The sequence below is a fragment of the Pelmatolapia mariae genome, linkage group LG17, assembly GCF_036321145.2.
Source record: "Pelmatolapia mariae isolate MD_Pm_ZW linkage group LG17, Pm_UMD_F_2, whole genome shotgun sequence".
Lineage (NCBI taxonomy): Eukaryota > Metazoa > Chordata > Actinopteri > Cichliformes > Cichlidae > Pelmatolapia > Pelmatolapia mariae.
The window spans coordinates 14,841,560-14,867,162 of NC_086242.1; the positions used below are offsets into that span (position 1 = coordinate 14,841,560).

A 25,603-nucleotide genomic window follows, 5' to 3' on the forward strand; every position below is an offset into this window, starting at 1 on the left:
TGCTCATGAAGGCATCACTGTCATGCAGAAATGCACCATGAGGACTCGTATATGCCAAATTCTTGTAGGCAGTCCATTTTAATCCAAAATAAATGTGAGTTATCCTTTTTAAAATGCTGAGAACACCCATAAGACATATTTGAGAACAATCGCCATAGCAAAATGCTTTCACTCTAAACGCTTTGTTAAAAAAATAATAGCTGCTGGACTCTGTGTCACTGTGTGTGACACAGAGACATTAAGCTAAACTACAGGCTAGTGAGGTCATAGACAAAGTTGAAGTTGAATGTCCACCATAAACTGGCAGACTTAGGGCCCACACTGGCTGAGGAGAGGATACGATACCAGAATGTAGCCACATTTCTGTCATTGATGACTGCACTAAGATTGAATAAAGAATTCGATGGCAGACAATTACCTATCCTTAAATATAGAAGAAAAACAGAACTTTCTGGAATTTATTCTTACTCTGCCTGAGCAAATCATCCCTGGATCGCTTACAGATGAGGCTGCTCACCAGGTCATCTAAAACCTCCCATGTGACACCAATTCTGTCCTCTTTACACCAGCTCCCCATTAGGCTTAAGGTTTTTCACTCTCAGAGCTCTTCATGGTCAGATGTGTCCCTAAATTAGTAAATGCCTACATCCATACGTAACTACGGGGTGTATGAAGTGAGCTGATCGATGCTTCTTAGAGGTACCTCGGTCCAGGTTAACGACCAATGAAGATCCTGTTTTTGAGCTTGTGGCCTCCAAGTTGTGGGATTTGTTTCCAGTTGTATTGTTGTATCTTATTTTATCTTATATGTATATAGCGATTTCAAGACTTTTGTTCTTGAAATCGCTAAATACATAAACTTTACTTACACCTGCCTCTTTCTTTCTGTGCAATGTAGCTTTATCCACCAAATATGGTGGACATATTTGGGTTACCTTTGAATAAAAAAAATTCACAGTTAAGTACTCCAGCCTGTAGATCCAGCTTTAGCATCAATCACTGGAAGTGATCGTTTCTGTGTGACTTTATCAGTCTCTCACATTGTTAAAGAGGAATTTTGTTCCAATATGTTTTTTGGCTGTTTATTTTCTTCCTTAACAAAGGTAGTGGAGTTTAGCGATTTTTTCCTCAAAGCAGACTTGATTGGAAATCATGGAATGCACAATAAGTGAATGTGTGTGCTCTGTGTTTTACATTAATTGTAGTCAGTGACATTCATAATTTGACCAATCATAAATCAAAGTGTGATATCCTGGTTGAATTTCCCAGCTTAAAGGTCAGTTTATGCAGCTTATTTACTATACCTAAAGGTTAAAATGTGCATAAAGCCCTACATCACCTCCCCAGACCACGGTGTACACTGAATAACATGTATTACTACACAGCAATGTGTAACACTGACATCTAATATCATTTGTCTATCACTGTGTCCTCCTGCTCCAGGTACGTGTCTGATTCTGGGCTGCATGATCTACCCAGACGGCTGGGACAGCGATGAGGTGAAAAGGATGTGTGGCGAACAGACGGACAAGTACACACTAGGCGCCTGCTCAGTGCGCTGGGCCTACATCCTGGCCATCATGGGCATCCTGGATGCTCTCATCCTCTCCTTTCTGGCCTTCGTCTTAGGAAACCGCCAGGACAGTCTGATGTCTGAGGAGCTGCTGGGAGACAGTAAGAAGACACCTGCACACACTTCCTCTTTGGGGCAGTTTTTATGGTGTTTATGGTTATATTTCAGGAAATTAGCTTTATCTGCACCTCACCAGGTGTGGTCAATTAGCAGTTAAGCCTAGGCAACACCTGAAGTGTCTGCAAAGATGATAAGGGGTGCAGAGAGGTTTAACAATATAAATTATATATACACCTATGGTATGGTAGAATTTTTAAGACTGATGTCGATGTGTATACCGATACCAAAACCAACATTATAGTATGTCAGCCGATTACATTTTCTTTCAGACAAACAAAAACACAATCAAGTTTCTCTTATATTTGTTATGTGTAGTTATTTATTTACTCATTTATGCTGTTTTCTGCTTGAATCTGTACTCTGTGGTGTTTGTGTTTGTGCCCTTTCAAATAAATGATTCAAACAGGGAAGCTGCAGAGTGCCCTCTGGTGGATAAACTATGAAGCATCAACACTCATAACATGGTTAAAGGGTGTTTCTCCTGTCTCTTTATTTTTTGCATTTTCATATAAATGCAGAGGCCAATAAATTGACAAATCGGTAATATTAGCTAATGATATGAGTCCGCTGGTAATTCGGTTCAGATGATTCAGTCAATCACATCAAAACACTTGTTGTTAGGCACACTTATACAACCTGCTCAAAAATAAGCTGGAAAAGTTTTCCTGTGATTGAACATCTAAGCCCTGCAGAAAGTCGTTACCCGTTGTTCGTCAGATTTGTGTCGTCATTGCAAATGCAATTTCTAAGAATAAATAAATAAATATCTTTATTACTTTCCAAACCCATTTTATAGTAATTGAGGCAGTTGGGTATACAGCAAACAAATAAAGGCTGCAGTGCAATTATACCTGAAATGAGATCCGGGCTGTTTTCAAAGCAAAACAAAAGAGGTGCTACTGAACTTATTAAAAAATCAATTTGACTGCTGGACTAAGAGAATAAGCAGCAGGTCCCACCAAGATTTTATTCCACTTCTGGCCTGGGGGATGTTTCATAAGTATTCAAAGTCTCAGGTGAAGTCAAAGCATTTTGTTTGTTTTGTCAAGCCTGGAGACATTAAACCTGTGACTTCAGTCCTCACTTCTTTTGCTGTGTTTTTCTGTTTAACTGGCCTTTCTTCTCACATCAAAGACATCATGTTTCCCCACATCCCAGCAGCAGCTTTAAATAAAGAAAATGCCTTTTATTTGCTTGCATGATTTCACATGCACGAGCTCTTAATTTGCATACATTAGACGGGACACTATACACCACCTGCTCGGCTGGTTTTGTTTGCTCCTGTTACCAGTGAGATTTTTCTTTCTTTGACTGGGCTCAATGACAACTGCGCTCGGACCCAAAGAGGATGATTTAAAACCGCGAGGAGGCTGGAAGGAGGCAGGAATGCAGATGAAGGAGGACAGAGATGAAAAGCAATCGGAGATGGGCAGAAAGAGAAAGACGGGCGACTGAATGGAAGAATGCACCAATAGCAAGGGTTAATTGAAGCCTGGGGATGCTGGACAGAGTCATGAATTACTAATGGCTGTTTACACAGCTTGCTGCCAGCCTGTCTAAATGAATCACAGCCACCCTATCAGCCGGGACACAGTTGCCTGTTAGCTCATATAAGCAAAGTGACTGAGAGGAAGAAGCCATTATCAACCTAGAGACCGGAGAGTGAGGACAAGACAGAGGGAGAGGGATAATGAGGCGAGGAGGAGGACGATGAGAGAGGGAGAGAGGCAAATGTAGATGAAATATGATCCCCAAAGTGAAAATGGGGGATTCATCAAACAGCAGATGAAGTGTAAATGGGATGTTTTTCTTATCTTGTCACTCAGGAGGATAGATTGTGACACCTGTCCAAGTTTGAAACCTGAGGAAATCAGAGGAGGGGGAGGTGGGCTAATTGCATGACGTTTGATTCTGTAGGGGCACAAATGTTATGCAATACTGCCGCCTGCTGGTTATGAAAACTTCTTCATACTTTCCACTCACATCCCTTTCTTCTTCCACCCCCACAGAGAGCGGTAATAACGCCATATAACGTCTGCTGATGCCAAAGCAGCAACACACACACAGGTAAGTGTGTCATTGTAGAGCACAAGAACAATCTCTAATCATTCAAATAAAAATAATAATGTCTTTCCTCATTACAAAAACATTTTATCCCACCCTTTTTTCCCCTTCTTAAGCCCACTAAAACCTAAAAGCTTAATTTACTGATTGAGGTGAAATAAAGGTTTTCGTGGCAATTAAAGTGAGACTATGAACGTTAAAGCATTCTGCCTCTCTTACAAATCAATACCTGAATTCATGAGTAATAAAATGAGTCAATAAACTTGGTTTTTTTGAGCCTGTACTGGCTAATGTTAGAAAGCTGTCTAGAAACAACAGATGTGTTGCTGTATTACTCAGTTAATTTACTGACTTCATTTTCTGACTGTGGTCCCTCTCGCCTCATGAGTCAGTTCGCCTATTGAATGTGCCTTTAAACTTTAAAGACACCTCAATCTCCTCGATCGGCCGCTTTAAAGTTTAAAGCAGCTGAAAGTTTAAAGCAGTTGATTGAAGTGCAAACAGTGGCCGCAGCTCATGAAAGGTAGCAGTCTTACTTTTTAAGCTACAACCACCACCACCACCGTCGCCACAAGCAATAAGAAATGATAATCTATTAATAATAAAGCAATAATATATTTTTGACAGTCTGTCACGTTATGTTCAAACTCTTGCATTACCCCCCCTCTGCAACCCCTACTTGCCTTACAGTAATAGTGTGAGAGCGTTTGGTGTTTTTGGTGTTTAACTGCTGATTGTCTAAGGTGTGGGTAACGGCATGCCTGAGGCTGGCTTCTCATATGTAGTAATTTGAAATATAGTACACTGAAAAAAGAGAGGTGAGTTTTATGTTTTTGTTTTAAATCCATTGCTCAGTATCTAATTTTAATCTCTTAGAACACCCAAACAGATTATCTGAGTAGTTTTCGGTTCTGGTTTATTGGTTTTAGTCAGTGATGGGATTGGTAATTTGGTATCTCAGAACTGATTCAGTGTGCTGTATTCCCAGGCCAGTGGTGTCAGAGCACTAAAAGAACAGTGTGCACGACTCTGTCATCGGCTCTTGCTGATGCAAGAGCACCATTTCTGAGCTGACTGTTCTTGGTGGAAATGTGATTGGATAGAGGTGCTGAGATGAGGCACTTCAAACTGTACTTCTGCCATTCTTGTGGCAAAACCTTACCCATTACTGTGCCCACACCCACAGCGCCAGATCATGGAAGGTCTTTCTGGATCAGGAGCATGCCCAGACACTTACCTAACCTGTATTTAGTCCCAATATGTCTCCTGCTGGGGCAGCACAGTGAGGCAGTTAGCTTTGTTTCCTCACACAGAGAAAGTCCTTGGTTTGAATCTACTGGTCAATTGGGGTCATACCCATGGGTACTCTAGCTTCCTTCCAGAGTTCAAAGATAGGCATTGGTTAGGTTAAGAGTGCCCCAGCTGGCACTCTTAATTGAATAAGATAATGGGGCGTATACCTCTCATATATCCATTCAGAAATGTGCAGTATTGTGAGCAACCCTTCACTTCTTTAGGTTCTACAGCAACATATTGAATAATGTGCAGACATGCATGGAAACTGAGTATATAAGGCAAAGGTGGACTTTGTACAACTCTAATGAGCTTGAAAGTCAATATTTGGTGTTACTGCCTTTTTTCTTCAACACAGCCTGAAGCCATGCTTTCTTGTAATTTCTTTAAGTAGCTCTCCAGGCTTTATGAAGGACACTCAAAGCTCTTGTTGGGATGTTGGCTGCCCTTTCTTCTGTTTTCTGTCCAGATTATTGGCCTCCAGGTTCTGGGGAGGCCAATAAGTGTTTCATTGTGTGTGTTTTTCTATCCTGGTATGCATATGGAGCTTGGAAAGAAAACAACTGGACTTCTTCAAGTTTAATGAACACCTTTCACCTCTCATCCAAGAGGCTTCTTCAGTTCTGAACTAAAGAAGCCTCTTCATTCTTTATAAGTCAATGCTGAGTGGTTCAAAAAAGACTTTCCACTGAAAATGGTCAGGTACAATCACTGGACTGAAAACTTTGAAAGACCTTCAGAAAGTTTGGAGAACTATTGCTCCGAACCACTTTTAAAAAAATTACAACAATTTTGAGGCAACTCAAGACTTTGTACAGGACTGTATATTATAGTGTTTATCTATAAAAATCTTAAAAAATAAACTTTTTTTTTTGACTCATAAAATAACATTTCTAAATATGCTGGTGTCTGTCTCCATTTTATGTTGCAGCATATGAGCCAAATGTTAACATTAAATCCAGGACACCAGAGTTTGCCAACCTCAGGCATGCTGTTATCCACCCCTTGTCAGGTGCAGACAATCAGCAATTAAACTCAGGCAACACTCTCAGACTGCAGGCGAGCGCGGGTGCTTTTTATCATACCACTATACAGCCACACTAACTGTGAGTTAAGCCACATTTAGTAATCTAAGTCAATAGAGAAATGATGAGAAATGATGCGTGTTTCAACAATGTCACGTCAGCTTCTATTTAAACCAAAATGTGAAGCATGCATAAAATCTGTAAAATAGAGATGAAAGAAAACAGTTGAAAATAATCAGTCTGTCTGTTCTTTCGTATAAGAATAAGTCTTGTAATAAGTTTATGAAGCTCTTTAAACTTTAGTATGTAACATTGGGCATTTACCTGAGTATCTTTATGTATGCATACAGTCTAAACTGCATATTATGCATTTATATAAAGATAAAAATAACATACAGATTATAGTTTGTTGCAATTTCTGAGGTATTTTTTGCCCCCCCAAAAAATCTAATCTAAGTATGAAGGGTCTAAATAAATACTGCAAAATGAGTCCTTAAAATATTCAAAGGCCAAAAGGAATCAAATTTTTACAATTCAAATCTTATGTTAGGAAAAGATTTTGACCTATTCTGTAATTTATAGCTGACCCATTATAAGCTCACTCACATGGGGAAGATATGGTCTCATAATCTGATGAATATATGAACTATTGATAAGATTTAATGTATTTTACATACATAATTTAAAAAAAAAAAAAACTATTTTGTACATCAGTTTAAAGCAGATTTTCCTAAAATGAGATGTATAGACTCACATGAACCCTGTTCTCCAACCTCCGTTTCACATAACTGTTGCTCCATTCTCTCCTCTTGTGTTTATCTTCTCTGTCATGCTATGAACACCAGAGCTGAGAGGCCACAACAACATTAAGCATTCACTTTACTTGCATTATGTTTTTTACTGCCACCATCTTGGCAGTTTTTGCAACCGTACTTCACAAGCGAGAGGTGGATCTAACTGAGAAGCGGAAGGACACAGCACGTTCACAGGGTAGAAATTTGGTAAAGCACACCCTGATGCAAAATGGACAATATATAGGAAATATTAAGGGCTTGGACACCACAAACTCACTGTCTGCACACATACATGTAAAGCAGAGCCCAGAATAATGTTATAACATGAGAATTGGCTGAGTTCACCCAAATCTTCCCACATGGTTCTTAACTGGAAACCAACCAGTATGAAATAAACAAAAAAATTACTAATCACAACCCCTCCTGTCATTTACCCTCCAGCTTTCTTACCCACTGCTTCTGATGAGAAAGAGCCAAGTTTAATTGTTGTGTTTACAAGCAGTTGCCAATTATTTTTCTTGCATTATCACATCATGTGCTTAAATTATTTTCTATAATAAACAGATGATTTGGGCACAAGACCTAGTCTTGGATTTAAAGACAGAAAGATTTTATTCAATTTTATTTATATATCTCGAAACCATAGCAACAGTCACCACAAGGCATTTAAAATTGGAAGCTAAAGATCAGCATGGTTCCAAACTATGTTAATGTCAGCTGATTCTACATTATTTTTCTCAGTGTCTGCAGGTCTTACCACCTAGATGTAAAGTCACTTCAGGATCCAGCTTTCCTCTCCTAGTCAACCTTGGAGCTTGGATGCAGAACTGATGAGTGGAGAATCAACATCAAAGAAGAAGAAGGACAGGAGGAAGTCTGGAAGAAGCCACACAACCTCATTATGGAGACTAGGAGACCTTTTGTCCTCCCTGGAAGCTCTTTCTGTAAAATAGTCCTCAGTTGCATCTCAAACTGCTAATTTTTGCAGGATAAATACTTTAAAAGACTTTGCCCGTCTTGGTAGGTTCATCATCACACCCGAGCTGTTCTGGAAGCGAGGATGGCCGCCAGTGCAGAGGTTCAGCTGAAAAAAAAAAATTAAACAAAGTGAGAAAGACATGGCACATCAGCTCCAGGACACAGTTTGGACAAATACCACAGAGTGGCGTCCGCTCAAATCGAATTAAATCAGAACGCATTAACAAGACTTTGACCGACACAAATAAGGACTTAACAGACTTGAGGTCAAGGCTGTCAGATCTTCTTTCTTATCACGTCAACAAACTTCCTGCAAAGGACTCCAGCTTTGACACAGTTTGACCTTTTAATTTAAACACGAGCAATGTCTGCAGAGATGTGAGGGACTGGAGAGAATGACAGGCTGGATAAGTGAGCAGGAAGAACACAGCTGTTTTCTTATAATTAAATGTTTGATGTGATAGAATCAAATGGTAGTAATTAGAAGTTTTTACTGGTGAGGACTGTGCAAAAACAGAGTAAAATATAATTGTACTAAAAGGGCGAAAACATTGTTTATATAAAGTCTATAATCTGTGTATAGCTGTATGTTGATTGTGTCCCTGTGCTTTGTCTGAACTTTAAATTGTACATTTTGAAATGTCATTTTATTGTACCATTAACAGTATGTGCCATAGAGTATCTTGTAATCTGGCAGTATTGTGAGGAACTAAAAAGGGAGTAAGTGCTGGACTCGAACTGTGGATAGGTTTTGTATTGTTGTATCTTTTTTATTTTTGTTTCCTGTCATCCTTCGCTGTCTCACAACAAGAAAAGAAAGAAAGAAAGAAATGAGTCTAACTTACAATAAATGTGTTAATGGAAAGAACAAAAGAACTTAACGGGTTATGTGTTTTTGTTTTGGTGCTGAGGTTAGGTGCCTTTTAACACTGAGTCAGGTTGGTAGGCTACCGGTTTGGCCTACTCAGAAGGTCGAACTACTTATACCCATCTGAAAAACGTAACTTACACATATCTGTTTTTCTACACCCACTGGGTTTAACAAATAACTTACAGTTGTGGTCAGAAGTTTACGTACAGTCATCTTGGGCATGAATGTCCAAAAAAAAAAAAAAGAAAGAACTGGATCCCCAAGTTTAAAATAATTTTGGATTTTCTCTAAAACATAAACAGGCACAGACCTGGCTTTTAAGCCTAGTCCACAAATTTTCAACTGGATGAGGTCGTAGCTTTGGGAAGGTCATTCAGGAAGCTGGAGGATCATCAGTTCAAGCAAATGTGTATAAGTCCAAGTTATTCACGCGTCTTACCGGTGTGCTAAGGTCAGGAAAAAGATGCAAACTGTCACCCTCAGATGAACTGGTTAGGATGCTCAGGAAGCAACAAGGCTCAAGACTGCAATGAAGTGGAAACTGCTGGAACACCAGCATCAGTGTGCACAGTGAAGGAGGTTCTATATCATTATGGACTGAAAGCATCCTGACCAAGAAGGAAGCCGCTGCTCCAAAATCAAAAACTTCATCTTTGACTGAAATTTGCAGATGTTCACACGGACAAGCCAAATACTGGCTGGAGAACGGTTTCATGGCCAGATAAGAAATTAAAGATGTATGCTTCACAATCTTTCCAGTGTCGCAAAAGAGCAGTTCAAGTAAATCATTAAAAACCCCAAATTACCATGACATTCATGCCCATGATAGGTATTTGCAATTGTCTGATCACAACTGCATAAGTGCTTCATTAGGGACTTTTAGAGATGCTGTTTGCTGGAAACTGTTGCCCTTGCTGTTGCCAAGCTTGCTAACAAGTGCTACACCTGTTTCTGTGACCCCCTGCCATTATGTGACCTGAGGTAAGTATTTACTCACTGTTCTTGACACCTGTTGACCAAGCACTAGCACTTATTCTGTATATAAAAAACTATAATCTGGCCATGACCTACATTGTAAATATGTCTTTAGAGAAATCATCTTCCATTAACATACTTACCAGCTATCAAATACTTACAGATTGGAAAACATGGAACTCATAACAAAAATGGCTTCATAAGACATCACATACTCTATTCTTACCAAGACTCTGTTTTCCCTCTCTCTCCTTGAATAAAAATATAGGTTTTGCACTTGAGCAAGATGCACTTCTTTTCCACTGCATGTGTGCCTTTACTGGCCTTTTTTCCAGATCACCAAGTGAAGTAAAAAGCCATAATAAAGCACTCCTAAAGAAAGTACTCCCCCTATCAGAATCAGAATCGTGTTTATCAGAATCGTGTTTATTGGCCAAGTATATGTGCAGACAAATACAAGGAATTTGGTTCCGGTAGATGGTGGCTCTCAAGCACAGCAATGTAAAAACACACACACACACACACACACATGTCTGGTTTGCTATCCTCGTGGGGACATCCCATTGACATAATGCTTTCCCTAGCCCCTTACCCTAACCCTAACCATTAAAAATGAATGCCTAACCCTAACCCTTACCCTAAACCTAACCATAACCTAATTGTAACCCTGACAGTAAAACCGCATTTTGAGTGTGAAAATTGCTTTCAACCCCGAGGGGACCTGGATTTTGGTCCCCACGGTGCAGAAAGTCCCCACCAGGATAGTAAAAGTCAGATTTTGGTCCCCACCAGGATAGTACGAACCCGTACACACACACACACACACACACACACACACACACACACACACACACACACACCTATATGTACATTACGCATGCATACACATACATACACAAAGCTGTGTGAACCAACTATAAATAACTAAACTTATGTACATAAAATACAGAAATGAAATGAGGTGGAATGAATACTACAGAATGTACACAAGGTGCAGTTGCAGTCTGGCAGTGGGAAGCAGTGTGACAGGTCAACTGTTTAGGAGGGAGATGGCGAGGGGAAAGAAAGTGTTCCTGTGTCGGGTGGTCTTGGTTTGCAGGCTTCTGTACCGTCTGCCAGAGGGCAGCAGGTCAAAAAGTCTGTGTCCAGGGTGTGAGGGGTCTGTGACGATTTTCCCTGCCCGTTTCCTGGTTCTTGAGAGGTACAGATCCTGGATGGAGGGCAGGGGGGCACCGATGATCCTTTCTGCTGCCCGTACAGTCCGCTGCAGTCTGCTCCTGTCCTGTTTAGTGGCTGCACCATACCAGACTGTGATGGAGGAGCACAGGACAGACTCAATGACTGCAGTGTAGAACTGGATCAGCAGCTCCTGTGGAAGACTGTACTTCCCCAGTTGTCTCAGGAAGTACATCCTCTGCTGGGTCTTTTTGAGGATGGAGTTGATGTTGGTCTCCCACTTCAGGTCCTGGGAGATGGTGGTACCCAGGAACTTGAAGATCTCCACAGTCGACACAGGGCTGTCTGATATGATGAGGGGGGGCAGAGTTGGGGGGTGTCTCCTGAAGTCCACTGTCATCTCTACAGTTTTAAGAGTGTTCAGCTCCAGATTGTGCTGACTGCACCAGAGTACCAGCCGCTCAACTTCCTGCCGGTATGCAGACTCATCACCATCCTGAATGAGGCCAATGACGGTGGTGTCATCTGCAAACTTTAGGAGTTTAACAGCCGAGTTCTTGGAGGTGCAGTCATTAGTGTAGAGGGAGAACAGTAGTGGTGAGAGGACACATCCTTGAGGGGCACCAGTACTGAGGGACCGAGTTTCAGAGGTGATCTCCCCCAGCCTCACTTGTTGCTTTCTGTCTGTCAGGAAGCTGGTGATCCACTGACAGGTAGCTGGAGACACGCTGAGCTGGGAGAGTTTGGAAGAGAGAAGTTCAGGCACGATGGTGTTAAAAGCCGAACTAAAGTCCACAAACAGGATCCTGGCATAAGTTCCCGGGCGGTCGAGGTGTTGCAGGATGTAATGCAGCCCCATATTCACTGCATCATCCACCGACCTGTTTGCCCGGTATGCAAACTGCAGAGGGTCCAGCTGGTGGCCTGTAATGTCCTTCAGATGGGCTAACACCAGTCGTTCGAAGGATTTCATGACCACAGACGTCAAGGCGACAGGTCTGTAGTCATTCAGTCCTGTGATGGTAGGTTTCTTGGGAACAGGGATGATGGTGGAGCGTTTGAAGCAGGATGGAACTTCACACAGCTCCAGGGATCTGTTGAAGATGTGAGTGAAGATGGGAGCCAGCTGTTCAGCACAGGTCATGAGGCAGGAGGGTGAAACACCGTCTGGTCCGGGGGCTTTCCTGGGCTTCTGTTTCTGAAATAGTCGGCTCACATCCTCAGTGTGTATTCTGAGTTCCAGGGAGGAGGAAAGGGGGGTGGGAGGTGTGATGGAGGTCGTTGAGTCTGGATTGGAGAGGGTGGTGGCGGTCGTTGAGTCTGAAATGGGAAGGGTGGTGGTGGTCGTTGGGTCTGGATTGGGGAGGGTGGGGGTTGTCGTTGAGACTGGATTGGGGAGGGGGAGGGTGAAGGGGGGAGAAGTGGAAGGTGTGTTGGGGGTCATTGTCTGAAGCAGTGTCTCTGGGGAGGGGAGGATGAGGCGTGGGAGTCTGTCCGTCTCAAACCTGCAGTAGAATGTATTTAGCTCGTTGGCCAGGTCTTTGTTTGCTTCAACAGTGGGTGGGGGGCGTCTGTAGCTGGTGATTTCCTGCAGGCCCCTCCACACTGACGCAGGGTCGTTGGCTGAGAGCCGTTCTTCCAGCTTCTGAGAGTAGACCCTTTTAGCTGCTTTGATCTCCTTGGTCAGTGTGTTCCTGGCCTGCTTGTACAGGGCCCTGTCACCACTTCTGTAGGCGTCCTCCTTGGCCTTACGAAGATTTTGGAGTTTAGGAGTGAACCATGGTTTATTGTTGTTGTATGTGCAAAAGGTCTTTGTTGGCACACACACGTCTTCACAAAAACTGATGTATGATGTCACAGTGTCCGTGAGCTCATCCAGGTTATCAGATGCAGCTTCAAAAACAGTCCAATCAGTGCAGTCAAAACAGTCCTGTAGTTCCTGCTTTGCTGCGTTAGTCCACTTCTTCACAGTTTTGACTACAGGTTTGGCACGTTTGAGTTTTTGCCTATAAACTGGAATAAGATGGACCATGCAGTGATCAGAATGTCCCAAAGCTGCCCGGGGCACAGAGCGATAGGCATCTTTTAGAGTGGTGTAGCAGTGATCCAGTATGATGTTGTCCCTGGTGGGGCAGTCTATATGCTGTCTGTATTTAGGGAGTTCGTGGTTGAGGTTTGCTCTGTTAAAATCCCCAAGGATAATTGTAAAGGAGTCCGGGAATTTCCTCTCCAGGGTGGTGATCTGGTCAGCCAGCTCGCACAGTGCGTTGTTCGCGTTGGCCTGAGGAGGGATGTAAACTCCGACCAGCATGAAGGAAGAAAACTCCCGCGGTGAATAAAACGGTTTACAATTGATGAAAAGACTTTCCAAGTGTGGGCTGCAGTGTTTCTGTAACACTGTGACATCAGTACACCAACCTTCATTAATGTAGAAGCAGACTCCACCACCCTTTGTTTTCCCTGAGAGCTCCGTTTCGCGGTCCGCCCGGTGAAGTTGGAAGCCCGGCAGATTTAAGACAGCGTCTGGGACACGCTCACTGAGCCAGGTTTCAGTGAAGCAGAGGGCAGCAGAGCGTGCAAAGTCCTTGTTAGTCCGGTTTAAGAGCAGTAATTCGTCGACTTTGTTTGGAAGAGAGCGGAGATTCGCGAGGTGAATGGAGGGGAGTGCCGTGCGGAATCCTCGCCGACGTAGTTTCACCAGTGCACCAGCGCGGGTCCCCCGTCTGCGTCTCCTCCAGGAGCCACAGAGAGCTGCTGCGCCTCCAACTAAAATCTCCAAAAAACTTTCCGGGTTTGTGAAAAATGGATAAGAACTATAGTGAGACGACTGCCTGATGTTTAGCAGTTCATCTCTGGAGAAAGTGATGTGGTCTGAGTGACCAAAAGCGCAGAAAATAAACAAAAACAAGAAAAGTGCGAGAGAGCGCAGTACCGAGGCTGCCATCCGCGGCGCCATCTTGAATATGGCGCCGCGGTTTTCTCACAATCTATTGTGAGAAAATAGGTTTTCTCACAATCTTTAGCGAGTAAACACAATTAATAAGTGGAGATTTATCAGTTTTACATTACACCTGTAGGTGCATACCATCCTCAGCTCGTATGTCTCACTTCTCCTAGAATTTTTTTCAATTGTTAGTTCAGGTAATTAAATATTGAATTGCTACTATGTTCATACAGTAAAATCAAGAAGCACTTCATAATACAGCCTATGACCTGTAGTGTGATTTACCCACATTTCAGTACCTGAAAACAATCTGAAGACCTTGAAGGAAATAAGAAACAAATTATATTTAAGTATTTTTAAGTGATGATTATTTTCAGATTATTTCTGCACAGAAGTAGATGTGAGCTGGTTTAAGTTTAAGGGAAAAACCCTCTGATAGTGCAGAAGTCTTTAAAAACTCACAAAAACTATATGTATCAAATATGATGCACTAGGCAGTAGGGGTTAAGCCTCTTCACACTGACCTATGAATTATTCAGGCAAAATAAAGCCATCTAGTGCCAAAACTGTGGATTCTGTCATGGAACAAAAGACAGCCAACATCCAAAGAAAAGCTTGGAATGACCTTCAAGAAGCCTGGCACACAGTTCCTGAAGACTACTTAAAATACAAGAAGGCTTGGCTAAGATAGTTCAGCCTGTGTTGAAGAACAAAGATTGTCATAGCAAACATTGACTTTCAAGCTTCTTAGAATTGTATAAACTGTTTGGGGTTTTTTGCCTTGTGTGCTACATTTTTCAATTTTCGTTTGCAAGTGTTTCAGTAAATCACTAGTAAAATATTTATATAGAGTTTCACTGTACTATAATAACCTATAATAACCACTGTGATAATACATCAAGTAAAGTTTTTGCCTCTTTTCTTTTAAAATATTAATATTTTAAAAATACTCTTGTTTGTAAAACACTAACAGTATAATTAGCATTTGCTTATCAAAAATAAATAGATAAATTGGAAATGTTGGGAAATAACACTACATTGTCAGCTATCATAGCTAATAGAAATACAGTAAGTAATATAAATACTTAATTTAATACTAATACTGCATGGTGGCATAAATTTGGTAACATCGCTATCAAAATAAAAAAAGACTTCTTTTAAAAATACATTGAGCTGCTATGCTGCTGGCATATTATGGCTTCTGCACCTTTCTGAACAGAAACGAGAATTCCTGTTACGTCACTGTTACCACAGCAAGCTGAAGGAGTCCTGATTGTTTGCCTTGCCACCCAAGGACACCCATCAACATTCCTGATCCAAAAGGTCCACATACCACTTTTAAAATAATAAAAGAAAGGACAATAACAGAAAGGATTAAATATTTATGTGGGTTGCTATACAGATGCAACCCTGCAGCACATTATGAAAGATATATATTTTTTAAATAAAAAACTCCACATTTTCTTAGAACACGTGATGGTTTGCCAGAATCTCTTCAAGCCAGTCCAAAAGTCTTTTTCCGTGGCCTGTAAGAACTCCTCGCACACCTGAGTTTTTGCTTCAGCCACTACCCGAGCTGCATTCCAGTTAGCCTTTTGGTAGTTATCTATGGGCTCAAAATGTATGGGCTCAAACTGTGGTCATAAATATTTTGTACTTGTAAATCAGTTTTGTACTTGTAAATCAGGATTTGTATGTGTAAAAAGAATTTGTGTGTGTGTAAAAAAGATTTGTATGTGTAAAAAAGATTTGTGTGTGTGTAAAAAAGATTTGTATGTGTAAAAAAGATTTGTGTGTGCGTAAAAAAGATTTGTATGTGTAAAAAAGATTTGTGTGTGCGTAAAAAAGATTTGTGTGTGGACTTAGCCAAAAACCCCCTGCAAGTTACACGTACGAATTTTGACCCTATTTTTCTTCCTTTCATCTGATTGGTCAATGTCATGTCAATCACAAATGTAATAATCCAATCAGAGAACAGATGGGTTTGGCTGTCGGAGGGGCACTTTTTTGAAATGCAGGTCCTTGAAGGGTAATACAGTTTGAAGCTGGAGGATCTCTATATAAATATCCGATAGCAGCTAGGTCCGCTAACTTTCAGCAGCTGTTGAAAGGATAAAGTTGTGGTATGTCAGTGGTTAGAAATACCATCATTACTTTAGGATTAGTTTAACACAAAGTCAGGGCTGACCCGGGACCACTGCTGTGAGTCACAGTGCGCAGCATAAAAGTCCTTTCACATCGGACACAGGATGTGCTGCTAATGCTAACTGCTAACTAAAAGCAAAGGATCCAGAATTTGTTGCGCTGGCTGCTGAGCTCTGTGGGTTTTTGCAGCAGCTCTACCTGTACTAGCTGCACCTGCTCCTTGTCGTTTCTATCTCTGACTTTATGTCCTCTACAAGAGTTTGGGTTTTTTTTTTTTGCTAGTTCTTCAAATGTTCAATAAAAACATGTATGCTAATTCATAAGGAAGAAAGCTTTGTAATGAAGACTGTCATTTCCAAAACACTGCCCGCCCCCCGCGGTCCGCAGCGCTGTTGAAAAGGCTGTGGAAGTCCCTGTATTAAGCACATAGACCTGTGACACAAAAATCACCAAACTCAGACGACCACAGACTGTTTTCCTTCGTGGTGATGAAGGAAAACGCTGGGTTGGCATGTAAAAGGGCATTTATTCCCTTCAAAGACCTGCAGTTCAAAAAAAGCGTCCCTCCGACAGCCAAACCCATTTGTTCTCTGATTGGATTGTTACATTTGTGATTGACATGACATTGACCAATCAGATGAAAGGAAGAAAAATAGGGTCAAAATTCGTACGTGTAACTTGCAGGGGATTTTTGGCTAAGTCCACACACAAATCTTTTTTACGCACACACAAATCTTTTTTACACATACAAATCTTTTTTACACACACACAAATCTTTTTTACACATACAAATCTTTTTTACGCACACACAAATCTTTTTTACACATACAAATCTTTTTTACGCACACACAAATCTTTTTTACACATACAAATCTTTTTTACACACACACAAATTCTTTTTACACATACAAATCCTGATTTACAAGTACAAAATATTTATGACCACATTTTGAGCCCATAGTTATCGGCTGCCTCTGAAGTCCCACAGGCTAACCAAGCCCGCTAGAACAGTCTCGCTCAGGCACCAACCACCATGCAGCCACAGCTCAGTGCAGCACCTTCATGGAGGTGAAGGGGGCCCTGAACATGGTCCGTTCTGACCCCAGACTGTCCCCAGTCTTCCTCTGAATGTACTTAAAGTTCTGCCCAAGGTGAGGGTTGAAGATCTCTGCCAGGCGTTCCTCCACCACCTGATCCAACTCATCACCACTTGACAGATCATTTGACAGCTCAACACCTTTCTTCAACCAAGGGTCCAGAACATATGGCCACAGATCTGATGATATGCTTCCAAAATGGACACAAAATGTGGTCTAGGGTATCCTAGTGCCACGTGCACTTATCTACAGTCTTATGTTCGAACATGGCTGTTATGGACAAACTTTGGTTTGCACAGACATCCAGTACAGAACATCGCTTGTGTTCAGATCTGGCAATATGAAGTCTAAGTTTGATTATAGTTCATTGATCCATGTTCCTACTTGCACCTGTGGTCACACGCTCTGAGCAGTCTAATTGAAAGAATGAGGTTAATATAGGTGGATATAAGCAGTGGAAATGAGCTAGGGTGGCTAGGCTCAGCCTTAGAAATAGAATAGGAGGGACTTAGAGTACACACCTCAATATCAGAAGAAGTCAGCTTGGGTGGTTAGGGCATCAGACCAGGATGCTTCCTAGGTGAGGTTTTCCAGGCATATCCTACTTGGAGAAGGCTAGCCTGGAAACACCTCCACCAGATGAGCTGGAGGTAGCTGGGGAGAAGGAGGCTTGTTCTTTTCTGCTTAGGCTGCTTTCCACATGACCCAAGCCCAGATAAGTGGGAGAAAATGGATGGATTGATGGATAACTGTTGAAAGATCTTAAAGTTTCACAAAGTTGTAAAAAACTGCTTTTATATCCTTTTTTGTGATGGGTAATGACTTGTAGGTCTAAATGTGCAGCAAACTGAGAACTCACATGTGAGTACTGGTTGTCACCCTCACTTCCAAAACACTGTGAAGGGCAGAGGCAGCATCATAATCATTAAGGGGGGGGGGGGGGGGGGGGGGGGATATAATTTTTGGCATGCACACCAGCTACTTGATTAAAATCAAGACATGTGCACAGCCATCTGCTCACATGAATCCTAACAGCCTTCAGGGGGCTGTACACCTCTTAGAGGGAAGATTAGTCTCTTTGTTAGAGGAAGTTATGAGTCATTATTGGCTATTTTGTTTCAACCAGAGACTAAAGCCTAATCACTATAGTGCCTCATGAGGCCGTAATGCTCGTTATACACTCAAGGCAAAATTGGATGGATGGATGAATATAGACGGTGTTGCTATTATTGGAACCGCTACAAGGGCAGGATGACTTCAGAGTAAAGCCACACTGTGCCCTAAATCAGAAGGGTCCATCCTCTATACGGTGACCTTTTTATGACATCTCAGCTCCATGTGATCTCACTTGGGTCAGTTTCTCTTATTCTTAACTTTACTTTGAGCTGAATAAACATTTACTCTCTGGAGGACAAAGCCATCCCCACCCGCTAACATTAGGTGTGTAAAGAAATCCTTGTTAGACCTTCCTCAAGGGAGTGCCTTTCCTTATTTTTGGTCATATATATGTTGCTGGAGGCTTTGGGCTGCTATAAATGTTCAGTATCATTTTTTCCACTCTTTGACAAATGTCATTGTTGCCAATAAGGTCATCTACTCCTGCTCCACACCTTTTATTTGCAAGTGGCAGCCAATCAAAAGAAAGTTAGCTTACAGGGAGAGGAGGGGTGATGCAACAACGCCCACTACAAGAAAAATAAGGATTAATTTGAAGTGTGAATGATGCACAGCTACTCTATAAAGGCTCTTCCACACCGATGTGTGATATTTCATGCATTACACATATTTTTGGACTCTACTTTAGACCTATTCCAAATAATTTCTTTAATCCCACAACAGACTGTGTTATTTTGCAGGATGAATTTGAAGCCAATTGGACCACTGCATTTGGCAACAAGTGCACTCTTAGATGAAAACGTGCATCAGTACTGAATATACAATGATCTGGAAATGGTAAAATACCATCATTTAAACTCAGACGCACAGCTAGACGCTGCTCCGGGTCAACTGGAGTTGGTGGTTCCAGCTCTCCCTACATGAGCTCAGACTACCCCACTGACATGCTGAAATATGTATGAAAGCGGTCGTGATTCAGCTTCACCTACTGGATCAAATCATGAAATTCTCCCTGCTGCTGCCTTCTCCTGAGATGAAGGATAAACCCAAAATCTTAGTGTCTTAGTTTTTTTCTTGCTTAGAAACATCAGGACCAGCTAATAATGGCTTGATGTTGACTTGCCCGCCCCCACTGCATTTATATACTTATTATACAAGTTTGGATCTTTGTGTCACTGCTCTGTGTATAACGACCTTAAAGATGAGGGTTTTAAACCTAAACACCGTATGAACTGTTAAGCACGATGGTTGTTGTCAGTGGTACTGGTACAGTTGACAACACTGCCAATGCAGATGCACCTGTGGTATGAATTTGAAAAGAATTACATTGCCATGTTTGAATGATCTCAGTCACAAGATTTTCAGAAAACCTGACTTTTGACCTTGAGGTCAAGGTTACCAGGAATCAGACTTATCTGAGTGTTTTGTTGGCTGCACCTATTGCATGATTTTGAAAATCCTATTTCGCTTTATTCTATAAGTCCACTTTAAGCACTAAATAACATCTTCAAATTTGCCTTTTGTCTAGCTAGCAGTTAAATACCTACAGATATCAATTTTACAATGATATGAATAAAAAAAAAAAAAAAAAAAAAAGTTATTTTCTATTAATTCTGTTCCACCTCTGATTTTCACTTTCTAACAATGTTCCTTTTTCTATGCTGCAGAAAAAGGATGTACTCTCAACATATCTATACAATTAAACAACTTGCCAAAGATTATTAATTAAATTTAATTTAATTTACAACGAAACTCATTTTGGGGAAAATAATGGCACACAGTTAACCCCAATAAATTTTCATTCCTATAATTATAGTCCAACTTTAAAGATTTCCTAGTACGTTCCAATGTTTAACTAGTAACAGTGTTTGGATATTGATTATAAATGTGCTGTAGGTGGACAGTATTATTACCTCTCAGCCTCAGTTTTCTGCTGTCCTTGGATGATTTCAATCTGAGCGGATATTTGTCAAAGCAGCCGGCAGCAAAGACGACGGCACAAATGTCACGACAAGTGGTGTAAAACTGTCATTACAGTGATTTATTATAATGAACCATGAAAATAGCCAACCAGTGCAGTGTCTGTGAGTCTCTCCCCTCCACACAAACATACACTCACACACACAAATGATTTAAAAAAAAAAAAAAAAAAAAAAAAAAAAGACCAAGTTGAATAGTTGAGGATGGGAGGGTGGAGGGGGTTAAAATAAAATAAAAATAATGCTACAGTCACAGAAACATTCAGCTTTGCCAAGAAGAGCGTTTGTATTTACAACAATATTTAAAAAACAAAACAAAAAGAAAAAAAATAAACAGTATGGGAGCAAATTGTACAAGCATAGAAAAAAAAAAAAAGCGAATATGTACAACCTGTTCTTGGTGAAAGCTGGAGTAACCACCTATACATTAAATTACATTTTCTACAAATAACCATTGATATTCAAAAATAAACCGCTAACGTCCTACCTGTGGGCCAGACCACCCAGCCTACCTCAGAAGACACTCGTTTTTACATGAAATCTCACGCACGCTTTGCTTATCTAAGCAGCCACACACACTGAAACACACTCACACACACAAACGAGTTCGGCCTCCTGTGGCAGTGAGGCAGGTTTCCCCGAAACTGGTCTTTTTTTTTTTCTTTTTTTTTCTGAATCTGCAGCGGTGAACAGATATTTGTTGTCAGACAGAGGAATAAAAAAAATATTTGTCTTTTTTTCTTCTTCTCTATACAAAAAGAGCTTTCTCTGCGCTATAATGAACCACTAGATTAAAACAAATAAATGGTGTATAGAGATGACAACAGATGAGTGAGAAGAGGAAGTAAAATGTTTAACTGACAAAGGGGAAAGGAAGAGGAAGGATATAGGCTGGAATGTCCATTGATAAACAAAGTGCCTTACAACGGGAGTCCAAACAAGACACAGAACAAAGATCCTTCCTCTCCATCACAGGAAGGGTATTATAAAAACAAACATGGAGGCCAGAGAGAAAAGGGCTATGAGCACCGGGGAGAATCATCTATTTTTATAGTCTGTCTTGAAGATTTATTTCACTGTCCTTTTTTGTTAAAATTTTATGTCTTTTTTGTTTTTCTTAAAAAGTACCCTTTTATCCCACAATCAGCTGTTTTTCCACTGGCCATGTGTACAGGTACATAGAAAACGTATCTACAGCGTATGGTACATGCCCCCTCACGATGAGTTCTCAGGGGCTGCCAGACACCGGCAGCAAGAAGGGGCGGGTCAGTGCCACCCTGTGCTCAGGTACCCCGAGCTGTGGAAGGGGGTCGAGGATGCAGGAGCTCCACGAGTCCCAGAAGGCATCTGGGAGGCAGCGGCCTGAGACTGGCCTTGTTGAGTCTGTTGGGGAGGAGGTGGCGGAGGTGGAGGCAGTCCGGTCTGCTGAAGGGGTGGGGGGTAGGAGGATGGGGGTACTGAAGAGTTCGCTGCAGCACCAGGGTGCATCAGTGCCGGCTGAAACCCCCCTAAGTTCTGATAGTGGTGGGGCTGCATTGGGGTGTTGGTAGAGGGGGCTGGAGGAGGCGGAGGAGGTGGTGGCGGAGGGGTAAGTGACAACAGGGTGCCTCCTGAAGGAGGCGGCTGCTGCTGCTGTTGGGAGGTCTGACCCTGTGGGGGAGGAGGTGGAGGAGGTGCAGTTGTCATCATGAGCTGATGTTGCTGGATGGGAGGTGGCTGCAGGTTGACATGTAGCAGAGTGGGGCCAGGCATCGGGTGTGGAGGCGGAGGAGGTGGCGGCGGAGGAGCAGCTGAACTCTGATAGTGCACGCTGTGGGGAAGAGTCTGCATCAGGGGCTGAGAGCCTGGAGGATAGGGCGGCGTGACAGAGGGTTTAAACCCAGGGAAAGGTCCAGCAGGTGAGGGGTTCTGGCTTGGAAAATAGGCTGTGGAAACAGGCGGTGCTGGCGGTGGAGGGGGTGGTGGCGGTGGAGTGTTCTGTGTATTATACTGCGGAAAAGCACTGGGCCCAGTCTGAGTCTGGGGCTGTGGTTGGTTCTGAGTTTGGGCAGAGAACAGCGCCCTCTGGCTGCGATAGGGCGAACCCTGAGCCTGAGGCTTTGGAGAGTGGAGGAGGGACGATCCAGGGTAGTGGACTGGTGAGGAGGGTAACGGGGTGGGGTGCAGCTTTGTCGGTGTTAGCGGGGCCGATTTGGGTCCTGTCGGCTTGCTTGTCGGCTGGCTGGTCAGATTTGGCGTCCGAGGTTGACCATCGCCATCTTCCTCCTTCGATGGCCGACCAGAAGGTTGGACAAGAGGGCCAGGAGAACAGGGCTGCAGAGGAGACGGACAAAAGTAAGCAGAGATGAGTCAAATTAATCAATTTAATCAATTAAACTTTAACAGCAAACATGACTAAAATTAATTAAATTTAATAAAATAAATAATAATAAAAATAAACTGGCAATAAAACTGGTGATGATAGCCTGACGTCAACTCACTGTGTGGGTCGGCGTCTTCTGGACACTCGGAGATGCACACTCCCTCATCGAAGGCGTATCTCCACCTTCTGTCTCACCATCTAAAAAATACAAAACAGATCATCATTTAAAAAAATAAAAAAGAAACATGTCAAATATAAACAGCTCTGATGGAGACAGATCTGGTTGTATGACCATTCATGCATGGTTTAAAATGCTTGCAACACATTGATAGTAAAAAGCATTTCAATACAAATAAATTTAACCACAAGCCACTCAAAACACACTTAAACATTCAACAAAGAATGGCACACAGTTCTTTAATTAAATCCAGATTGTTTAATTCAGGTTATGAGAAAACAAATTACTTTATTATTCCAGGATTTCCTGCACAGGGTTCAAACCAGCTGCCTTCATATTGCAAAAAGAAATTCCAACTCATTTTACTCTCACAAAGAAACAAAGCACTCACCACCACTTCACTCACAAACAAACTAAAAAAATAGGGAAATAGGGTAACTACAGTGTTCATGTACTACAGCAGCACACCCCTCAAACTGCTACAGGTATTTTGGGTGCTGGTTCCTTGAAAAATGTTGTCAGTAAACATGATCAACTACTATTACAAAAGGCTTAAGGGCGCTTCTGTACATGCACGAGGAGCTTCTGCCCATGGTAGGCTGTAACATATAGGGTTTGCTTCTCCATCCTCACACGTACGATTTCCGTTTTCTTACCTGTGTCTTTGTCTTTGCTGAGCAGCAGAGCTCGGTGGTAGCTGCGCTCTCGGGCCTGCTCTACAGAAGTCGACGATGTCCTGAAGTGAAACATCAATAAGAAGACTTTATGTACTAAGGTTTGCTACCATGAATGCAGAGCTTTTTTTTCTGTTTACACATTTCTCTGTAGTTATCATTTCAACACATTAAAGCACACACCACTGTCCTTCTCCTCCCTCCTTCTCTCCGGTGGACTCTGCCTCCTCGTTTGTCTGTGGCTCTCTTAAAGCTGCGGTGGTGGTGTTGGAGAGAGCCGTGGAAGCAGGAGGTAGAGGAGGCTCGCTGGTGGTCTCTAGAGAGACAGAGAAGGCGTCCACAGCTAGAGGCGGCACAGTGGAAACGGGAGAGCTGCACTCGGTCTTGGAGCCGCTGCGACGGGCTTCGCGCTGACGCTTACGGTATTCTAGCAGGGAAACCTGGGAAGAAGCAGAACCACAAAAAACATTAAGTCAAACCAGTAGAGGGCAGCATTTGAAGAAGAATAGTTCAACCTTTGGAAGCATCAATACTTCTGGAGTCCCGCTGCCAACCTCATTTGTTCACAATGTATTGGTACTCTCTCTGCAGATTATATAAGTAACTAATTATTTTTTCCAGACTGTTGACTAATTAACTGTTTGGTTAAACTGTCTGGGGGCAAAATGCATTTACAATCTCATTAAGGGCCATTTAGTGTTTTCAGATAGCTTCTTTTTCATCTCTATAGGTCCAGTAATCTCACCTTTTTCTTCTGTGGGGGGTTCTGTGCCGAGCCTCCTCCGTCGCCAGCGCTGTCCCCATTCAGCGAGCGTGAGAAGCCGAGAGAACTTCCCTCCTCAGAGCCGGGGTGAAAGAGCTGCCCTTGGCCTTCGCTAAACGAGGGCTGGGAGCCAACCAGTGACCCCGTTCCTGCTGAGGGTCCTGCTGCAGCCTCAGGCCTGAAGGGGGCTGCCAGAGGCTCCAGAGTGTGGGAGGGGGTGAGGTCCCTTAAGTTTGAATTGACTGGAGAGAAGTTCAGGCCAGCTGGTCCAGTCGGGCCCCTCTCTGGGCTTTTTATCCAGCCAGAATAAGAGGAAGCACATGCTTCTGTAGATAAGGGAGCCTCACTGGTGCCTTCTACACCCCCACTATCAGGCCTGTCCTCTCCACAGTCCACCGACTCAGCAGGTGGAGGCTGTGGACTCTCTGGAACTGACACCTTGGCTTCTGACGGGAGTCCATCTGAACTAGGAACCCTGATGCAGGGAGAGGACGCCAACGAAGGAGGACGATCGGCCTGGGTGAGAAGCAAGGGATGAATACACAACATGAACACTGATGAGGTATAACACTAAGAACATGTCTGCTTAACAGACTTAAATGACATTATGTTTTGGATTACTGGTTTATGTTTGGATGTAGCTGCACATTTTTATTGCGGGTTTATTATAGAAAACTATTACAGCAATACTATCACATTTTCAAATAGTATAGTACTGGAACTGAGGGAGACTGATGGTTAAAGTCATTTCCAAATTAAATATATTAGAGGTATGATCTTACCTCCTGCACACAGGGTTTTCGGTTGACCTCTGGTGAGTTCTCCCCTGAAGATTCATTCTGTGCAACCACAAACACACTTAGCCACTTTTTCTTCCTCATGTAAACATGTAACGTTCACAGGCTCATGCATAAACACAGCTTTACCTCCTGAGGGGCATTAAGCGTTGGCGTCGGGGTGGTGGGCAAGGGCTCCGTGCTTGGCTCCTCTGTTCGGGGACGTGGAGGGGTGGCCATTAAGGCTGGTGTCAGCGTCGTCTCCGACTGTTCTGTCCGGGTGGGCGTGGCACAAGGGGAACCGTAGGGCGTTGAGCTCTCAGACATACAAGCGTCCAAAGGACTCAACCGTCGCTTTTTCAAAGGAGTGGGCAACTCTGCAAGATGTCAAAATGAGCGTGGCATCTATGATTTAAAGTTGGCTTGATTATTTAAAGTTATTAAGACTGGTTTCCTTTACCATCATTGAATAAATAGACAATTTTCTTTGTTAGGTTTGTAGTTTAAGTGGCATTAGATGGATCAGTTCGAACCCAGACTTACCTGGTAGCGAGCAGGTGCCATTATAGGGTAGGGGGCTGTCTGAGTCTCCGTTAACGGAGGGGCTGAGGGGGCCTTCACCGGGCATGAGAAGACTTGGCCGTCTGCCTGGGCTGGTGGAGCCTTCCTCCTCTAGAGCTTGCTTCAACCATCGCTGTAA

The 25,603-nt window shown here is 42.6% G+C and overlaps 2 protein-coding genes across 5 annotated transcripts in view; one reads left to right on the top strand and one right to left on the bottom strand.

Annotated features, from left to right (window-relative positions):
- lhfpl3 (LHFPL tetraspan subfamily member 3) overlaps window positions 1–8,001 on the top strand; it is a 55,001-nt gene extending 47,000 nt beyond the window's left edge. Inside the window, exons 2-4 of the mRNA XM_063500994.1 lie at window positions 1,444–1,674; window positions 3,703–3,760; window positions 7,611–8,001. Coding sequence (XP_063357064.1) covers window positions 1,444–1,674; window positions 3,703–3,725 — 254 coding nt within the window. The 3' untranslated portion in view covers window positions 3,726–3,760; window positions 7,611–8,001. The remainder of the gene's footprint in view (window positions 1–1,443; window positions 1,675–3,702; window positions 3,761–7,610) is intronic.
- Window positions 8,002–20,194: 12,193 nt separating this feature from the next.
- Window positions 20,195–25,603, bottom strand: part of kmt2e (lysine (K)-specific methyltransferase 2E) — a 29,341-nt gene continuing 23,932 nt past the window's right edge. For all 4 annotated transcript variants that reach the window (XM_063460838.1, XM_063460837.1, XM_063460835.1 and 1 more), the window contains 8 exons: window positions 25,447–25,597; window positions 25,054–25,280; window positions 24,910–24,966; window positions 24,110–24,643; window positions 23,548–23,804; window positions 23,347–23,426; window positions 22,631–22,710; window positions 20,195–22,463 (listed from right to left, as the gene is read on the bottom strand). In XM_063460838.1, coding sequence (XP_063316908.1) covers window positions 21,417–22,463; window positions 22,631–22,710; window positions 23,347–23,426; window positions 23,548–23,804; window positions 24,110–24,643; window positions 24,910–24,966; window positions 25,054–25,280; window positions 25,447–25,597 — 2,433 coding nt within the window. In that variant the 3' untranslated portion in view covers window positions 20,195–21,416. The remainder of the gene's footprint in view (window positions 22,464–22,630; window positions 22,711–23,346; window positions 23,427–23,547; window positions 23,805–24,109; window positions 24,644–24,909; window positions 24,967–25,053; window positions 25,281–25,446; window positions 25,598–25,603) is intronic.